General features: G+C 40.6%; 1 protein-coding gene across 6 annotated transcripts in view; it reads left to right on the top strand.

Moving 5' to 3' along the window:
• The window catches only part of atrn (attractin), a 137492-nt gene that overhangs the window by 29314 nt on the left and 99922 nt on the right, over positions 1–8256 (top strand). For all 6 annotated transcript variants that reach the window (XM_046061961.1, XM_046061962.1, XM_046061964.1 and 3 more), the window contains exons 11-12: positions 2994–3078; positions 6866–7086. In XM_046061961.1, the coding sequence (XP_045917917.1) occupies positions 2994–3078; positions 6866–7086 (306 nt within the window). The remainder of the gene's footprint in view (positions 1–2993; positions 3079–6865; positions 7087–8256) is intronic.

Here is an 8256-nt window from a genome sequence, read left to right on the forward strand (position 1 = left end):
TCAACTTAGAAATATAGCTAAAATTCGATCTATGTTAACTTTTAAGGACACCGAGACCATTTTACACGCCTTCATCTCATCACGCCTGGATTATTGCAACAGCCTTTTCACCTGTTTAACCCAAAAATCTATTGATCGACTCCAGACTGTCCAGAACTCAGCTGCCAGGCTTTTAACCAGAACAAAGAAATATGACCACATTACTCCTATTTTAGCTTCATTACACTGGCTCCCAGTATGTTTTAGAATTGACTAACATTCTATTGATCACTTTTAAAGCTCTTCATGGCCTCTCGCCTTGTTATATTTCTGACCTTTTAGTCCCATACGCACCAGCACGTACCTTGAGATCCTCGGGCAGAGGTCTGTTGTCTGTTCCAGAGTCTCGACTGAAAACTAAAGGGGACAGAGCGTTTGCTGTCAGGGCCCCGAGGCTCTGGAACAGCCTGCCCGAGGAAATCAAGGCGGCTGAGTCAGTGAACTCTTTTAAGTCCCTTCTTAAAACATACTTTTATAGGAGAGCTTTTCTCGATCTTATTTGACTTTATTTTATCCCTTTTATTTTATTGTATTTTACTAATTTTATATAGAATTTTCATGCTCTTATCTTTCTTTTTTGTATTATTCTTTACACTTGTTAAAGCACTTTGTAACTTGTTTTTGAAAAGTGCTCTACAAATAAGGATTATTATTATTATTATTAAATATGACAATGAACAGTTAATTGTTGTCCACTGTAGCATATGTTTATGCCTTCTTATTAGAATCCCATTTAAAATTCACTGTGTCCTAATAGAAGTTAGCACATTTCTACATTAGCACACATCAGCTCTGTCAAAAGTCATCCTGGCATCCTCATTTTGTTTAGCTGCCTGCAAACATTTTTGTAAATTGAGTCGGCCTCCTTCTACAGTGCTGTGATAAGCTGCTCATTAATGGGAGGCTTCATGATGGGAGGGAGAATTCCCTGGGGGCCGTGAAATGGCCCCAGGACATTCTATTTTTCTGTGTCATTACGATGATTGACAGGCAGCAAAATTACAATATCGGGGGCACAAGCGTCCGCTTCCCTTCTTGTGCAATGCACTTTTGTTCATGAGAATTCCATATTGTGACTGAAACATCCCCAACAAACGTCCCTTTTCAAGCTCATCCGAGTGAAGAGCAGATGACGGTGAAGGCTGCAGCAGCACACTGATTTAATTCTTAGCATAGTGTCCCATTTATACATTTATGTTGCTACATGCCCTCACTTGATTGGCGTAATGGGACTAACTCATCTCCCACTAGCACTGCGGGAAATAAATTGTTTTCATGATTTCCCCACAGAGTTCGCGTTTAAGTTTTTAATTTTTAAAGTTGGACTCAAAGTATTGTTGTTGTCTTCGTTTTCTCAGCTCTGACCCCTATCTCCTCCCTGCCACTCCTCATCCTCTGTATGATTTTAGATTATTTTCCTTCCCTACCAGCCAGCTGCAGGATCGGTGGCAGCAGCAGCAGCTCTGTAATTGTCTGGTAATTACAGTCGAAATGGGCCGCGCATCGAGGACTAATCACCCCTCCTTAACAAGCTGAACCAAATTAGAGCGTAAAATTTAAGGGCGTCCGCTGTCCTGACATTGGTAGATGGTGTCATAATAAATTCGCACTCTGAGGGGCAATGTGTTACACCACCTGCAGTACCGGTGTATGACACCAGAGGGCAGTGTCTGCCTGTGAATGTGCAGCTCTCACAGATGTCACTCTCTCCTCTGGGAGACCATGATGACTTGCACTGCATTGTACTGACTGACGGTGATGTACTGCATTCACTGTTCTGTGCTACAGCAGCTTTGACTTTCAGGCTCACATGCCAGGTCTTTTTTTTTCTTGTTTGTTTTCATTTGTTTGTACAGACTCATGATAGGTGCACAGTGTCGCACACAGCTGGAGCTTCATTTAAAAACAACCCTAAAGGAATCTGTTACCATATTAATTTACCTAGTAAACATTCACTGATATTCTGGGTATAAAATCTTGCTACATTTAGTGAAAGTGAAAGTTTTCTGACATTAAGGTTGTACTTACACAACTGTTGTTGTACTTACACAACATTTCAGTGACAAAATTTCAGCACTTAAGTATTGAAATACAAATTGTTTTTAAACGAGGGTTATGTGTCACCTAGACATCTAAACCAGTAGTTCAACATGAGGGGCAGGATCCCAAATTGATCAAGATCAATATTAAGTGTCACAAGATTATAAATATGATAAGTGAGAAACATATTTATACAACCCAAAAAGGTTGTGAACCACATGTCTACCACTTCTTTAAAATCAAATCAAGCCTGCATGTAACCTTTTTTATTCCTCGCTGTCGTTTGACTTGCAAATCACTAAATCAGTGCTAATAGTGCCTACTTATTCCTGTTCAGGGTTGTCTAATTCCTCTTGTGGCCATCAGCACTGGGAGGGGAGGCAGGATTGGGATTCTATAGCGTTCCATCAAATCTGAATCCGTATCTTTTCAAATTCTTTATCAAATCCTTTAAGTTTTGTTTATAACTGCCGTTCCCTGCAAATGTTAAACATTCAGATCTGTAACCACTTTTTGTTTTCTGAGAAGCCAGAAACACAACAGATTTTAACGGCAGTATTCAGAACCTGTAGCTACAACCTGAAAATGAGATCAGCAGGAGGATGTGAACCTTATTTTTCACAAGCTACTTGCTTGTATGAAACCATAATTTATGAATCTGTTTCTTTTACATGCCAGAAACGCATGCCTGGCTCCATTTTCTTGGCATGATTGTTGTTCCTGTAGCCGTCAGTGTCTCAGTCAAGGACACTTAGCCGAATGACTCATTGATTGACACGAGGATGTGAGCTGTTAAAGGTCTCGCTTAACCACCCATGGCATGTCAGCTGAATTTCCAACTGCTGAAGACATGTATAATTGAATATGCAAGACCAGGTCAACAGCTTGACCTCTGTGTCGTCTTGTCATTCCAGCATGTGATGAGTGGACGGTGCTCCCTCGACCGGACCTCTACCAAGACGTCAATCGCTTCGGACACTCAGCGGTCTTCAGTGACAGGTAATCATTTATTCAGCACTTAAGAGTTTGCAGAAGGCTTCACCGAAAGGCTTTATTGATGATGATGATGATGATAATAATAAGGATTTATTTATTTTAAAGTGGCTAAAATACTAGATGAAATCAAAACGAGATAAAACAAAATAGGACATAAATTGAAACATTTTATTTGGACATAATCATAAACATGTTCTCTGATTTCCTGTCTTAACCTGATTTCTCTTAGTAACCTTGTTTCTTGAGTGCATGTAAACCAGGGTGACAGGTTTTATTTCTACTGGAGCCCACACATGTTTAATTATGCACTCATGATATTTAAAGACACGATGAATGGAATTTGTTATACAGACAAACACGTATTTGCATCTGATGTGAATCTGAGCGGGGATGTAGTTTTTCTCTTTCATATGCATTGCACTGTTTTACATTATGGGACTTTTCGGCTTTTCTAATGGGAAATTACAGTTTTTGAGGTTCTTTCCTATTTTTTTTTATTCGCGATCACATCTCTGTGCTCTACGCATGGGTGTAGAAACAATCTGCAAAATGCACACAGGCTATTGGAGGGGAAAAAAAGGGAAATGTATATCAAACTAAAATGAGAGCTCCTCTATTTCGTGGGAAATGAAAAAAGATTGCTCCTGCGAAAGTAAAGCTTTTTGTGGGTGTCTGAATTTATGAATTGAAATCCTTGCTGGCAGAAGAACCACACAGTTGAGAGCTGAACTGTTTTTGTTTTGTTTTTTCTTCCTTGTATTGACTGAAAAATTTCATATAGGAAAAAAAGTTCAAAAATGTCTATCGACTTGTTGCTTTGTGGGATCAAAACCTTCAAAGCTACATTGCTTGTTTGATAAGGGACAAATGCAACACGCCGGGATTCTTACTTCGATATCCCTTTCACACAGCTGAGAATGTGGCTCCATGCTGCACTTCATGTAGTGTAGAATGCAACTGAAGGAGACTTTAATTATAATCCTGACTACTTTGATATACATACTGTGATCTTGACTATCAGTCATCCATAATCATTTTTTATTTAATTATTGATTGCTACATGAATCATTTTAATAACTGAATATAATCTGTTTTTGATTCTTATTTCTCCCAAAAGAAATGTGGAAACGGTTGCATGGTGTTTGTTTTCTAAATCCACAAGCTGAGTAGGAAAAAAAATCTTACTAGCTCAACATACTGTAAACCCTATAGCAACACTCAAATCCAAAAACAACTGACGGTGTGTGTATATATAAAAAAAATAAACATTGTTACCTTGGAAAATAAGCTTTTGAGCATTCATACATGACATTTCATTATTAGTGTGCGATATGAATAGATTTTGATGGGGATATTGCTGCGACCAGTAGGGATGACTCATCTGTAAGTATTATCTGCACTGCCAGCAGAGCAAGACACAGCGATCCATATTAAATTATACATCCTGTTGTAGAGAACGCATCAAATATTAACATGAATCACCAGCCCTGTTTGAGTCAATCCTCACTGATGACTCCCGTTCCTCAGGAGCAATTAAGAGTTTGTTTATGCATTTATTCGCTGATCAGATTCAGTGCAATCACTTGAGACTTAATTTAGAAGATGTTTTATTTGACCATTTTTGCTTTTGAAAGAAAATTTTCAAAGGCTCTTTACAGTAAGGATTAAAAACAAAATGGTCAAATACTGTACGTAATGGGGAGGGGAAAAAAATTGAAAATGTAGTCCGGAGGAAATTGCCTGTCTGCAAGAATGCACTCTGGTTGCACTAGTTCAAAGGCAGTGTTGTGAGGAAGGTTGAGCCATAAAGGTAAAGTTTTAGTTTGGAACGTTGCAGGTAAATTACAGGAGACAATAGGGATAGGGAGGAGACATTTATTTACTCCACTCCATGGTCTCCAACATTTGTGAGTGGTTTTTTTGCCTATGTGGTCCCAAACTCAACCTCAGATCCTAGACTTAAACTAAAGGGAAGATGAGTGCTTTGCTGTCAGGGCTCTCCAAAGTCTGGGACAGTCTTCCTTTTGAAATTTGTGTTGCCTTTTTAAATTGCATTATTATGTATATAAATTATTTTATTGTTTGGGCTGTTTGTCTTTGAAACACCTTGTACCTATAGAAGTAAAGGTAATGACTAGAATTATTCATTCTTTATCTTTTTTTAAAACGCGCCATAAATACGAGCAGGTGTAATACCATTTATAGAAATGCAATACATCCACTCATCCATTGACCTTTTGCATGTCTTGCGGGTGTGTTCACCAACCTTGTTTAGTACGGTTAAACTAAACCCTGGAGTGTTTACCCCCTTGGTGCCACTGTCAAGTGAACTCTGGAGCGATTAGTTTCTGGTGTGAACACTACACGAACTCATTTTTGGTCCATATCATTAGTTCAGACCTCACACTCAACGTAAACATAACGTAAAGCAAAACAAATAACCACTGTTTTATTAAAGCTGTCTCTCTCTGCTGCTTGTGTCACTTCGCTAAGCCCCTTCCACCAAACCCACAAGTTTGACGGCAGCAGAAGGGGCCAGTTGCGAAACCTCATCCCCCACAGGCATTGTTCGAGCCTCACCCAGACCATGCTCTCTCACTGCGACTCATCTTCTCAAAGACGCCCCTCCAGGGCCCCAGGCTTCAGAGGCGCACACACACACACACACACACACACACACACACACTACTGTCCCCTCTCAAAAGTTATTCCCCACTGTTTGTCACCATCCCTCTATGCCTCTCGTCGATAAGAGCGCCATGACATTGAGCATAATGAGCCTGAAGCGCCATGTGGAGCCGGGACATGTTCACACACAGTTTTGTACAGTGCACTTTTATTGGCAAAAGAGGGATGGGATGATTTTTCATTGCTGGTGGTTGTTTCTCAGCCACTGTGTTTCTTTGCTAAGCTCATACTAAAGCTGCCTGCAGAGTGAGACCATGCACAGGAAGGCAATACACAAGCAGTGATTGCCACTTTGTTAACAATCCATCAGAGCCAGGAAGAGTCTTTCGTTCCAGTGCGGTGGGTTCTTGCATATGTCATTAGGGGCACTAGGCACTGGTCATTTTTTCACAGATTATCTGTCTCTATGTACTACTGTCAGGAGAAATTGACAAAGCAAATATGCCAGAAGGTTATTTTTGTAAAAATTACTTACTGAACCATTGTAGGCAGAAAGAGACAAAGACAGAAGAGTGAGAAAATTTGTTTATCTGTAATTTTTCTACTGCCCTCCCTGTCTTGGTCGTCCACAGTGACTCACATCTTATGTGGTCCCCTGCAAGACATTCTCCTCTTCCTGATCTGTGTGCTCAGCAGGACGTTCAGCTAATAGTTTGAAGTGTGCCCTGTATGATCCAAGGGGACTTATGATCAGACTGGTGCAAATTACCCATCCACTCTACTCAGCCGTGTGCCACCAGCGCACACACATGCATGCAGACTCACACTTGCACACTAATCCCAGCAACTGAACAGAGGCCAGTGGAGAAATATGTTAAGAAATGCCCTAGACCTGACAGACACAGCAGGGGGTTCTGTCAGGTCCATCTGCACAGGAAGAGGGTGCTTGTTGGGGATTTAGCAGACCTGTGAGGTGAGTTGAAGCCCTGAGAAGAGGAAGAGCGCTCTGACTGAGCTTCTCTAGTTCTTACTTTGCACAAAATGTCGAAACGGGAAGATTGCAGGGCAGAAATCACCTCATTTTACTTCCTTAATCCGTTCCCTTTTCTCACCACCTTCCCCAGTAGCCCTCTAACATCATCTTTCCTCTCTTGTCTCACAGTGTGATGTATGTGTTTGGCGGCTTCAACAGCCTGCTGCTTAGTGACGTCCTCATGTACACCTCGCCCAGCTGCTCAGCTTTCACCAGCATGGCGTCCTGTAGCCAGGCCTGGCCGGGGATCCACTGCATCTGGAACAACACCCAGGGGATCTGCCTGCCCTGGGAGAACGCTATCGGAACCGAACATCAGCAGCTACCAGCGTCCTGTAACACACGATCATGTAGGTGACTCCGCCATGGCATTGAAATCCTGCTATGGTGCACATCTGCCATGTGAAACGAATCTGAAAGGATTTTAGATCCTTGCTGTCTTTTCTTGAGTGCCTGCAGAACTCATCTGCATTCACAACACTGATGTTTGATAGCATGCATAGACTGGCAGAAACAGCTTGTTTGTCAAGTACTTCCAATGCAGTCTTTCAAATCAGAGAGTGAAAATGGTATAAAAATGGGGAAAAAAACGTATCCACCATGCATCTTTAGGAACTGTTCAGATGCTGTCATTTCTGCATGTAATTATGTGCTGAAACTGAATCAACTCATTAGTTGTTAGTTCTAATAATCATTTAAGTAATTTATCAAGCCAAGCATTCACCATCTCTACGTGAGGATTAAGGTACAAGGTTGATTTATTTGTCACAATACAACAGGCTGTACAGTGAAATTGAGTTTTTAACTCCCTTCTGCTATGTAGCAGACAATATACATTAATATCAAAGCAATTCTAAAAATGGTAAACAGACATTAACTATCATCAATGGAGCAGTGCTGAGGATGAATTTGAGCTTAAGAGTGTGATAGCTTTGGGGGAAAAAGCTGCTCTGCAGTCAGGTGGTGCGGCAGCAGAAACTCGTTTATCTCTTTCCAGAAGGCAGCAGGGTGAACAGGCTGTGGCTGGGTGGGTACTGTCGTTTAGTATCCTTTGGGATCTGCGTAGGCACCTCACCTCACCGATATCACTGACGCTTGGGAGATGGATACCAACAACATCATTAATTGCTTTTCTGTTTTAAATGAAATATATTTGATTTCTGAACTGTTGTCAGGCAAAACAACATATTTGAAAGTCACCCTGGGCAAGATTGTCTGACATTTTATAAATTAAACTTTTAAATGCTTGATTGAAGAAAGAAACAGCAGATGAATCAACAATGAAAATAGTTGTTTAATAGTTTTAGCACTGCAACTAAGTGTTCAGAAAGGCCCTTACAAAAGCAAATTTCCTGTGCTGATGTCACCCTGAGATCATTAATTAATCAAAATATTTTCAAAGATTGTTAGCTTTAGCCTTGGTGTGATCAACGGAGTGTTCATCTGCGTGTTCCTCATGCGTTAATGTGTCCTAGAAACTTTCCACTACATTTAATAAGTTAGTTTTTTTTTTTTTTTTT

This window comes from Micropterus dolomieu, linkage group LG11, assembly GCF_021292245.1.
Source record: "Micropterus dolomieu isolate WLL.071019.BEF.003 ecotype Adirondacks linkage group LG11, ASM2129224v1, whole genome shotgun sequence".
Lineage (NCBI taxonomy): Eukaryota > Metazoa > Chordata > Actinopteri > Centrarchiformes > Centrarchidae > Micropterus > Micropterus dolomieu.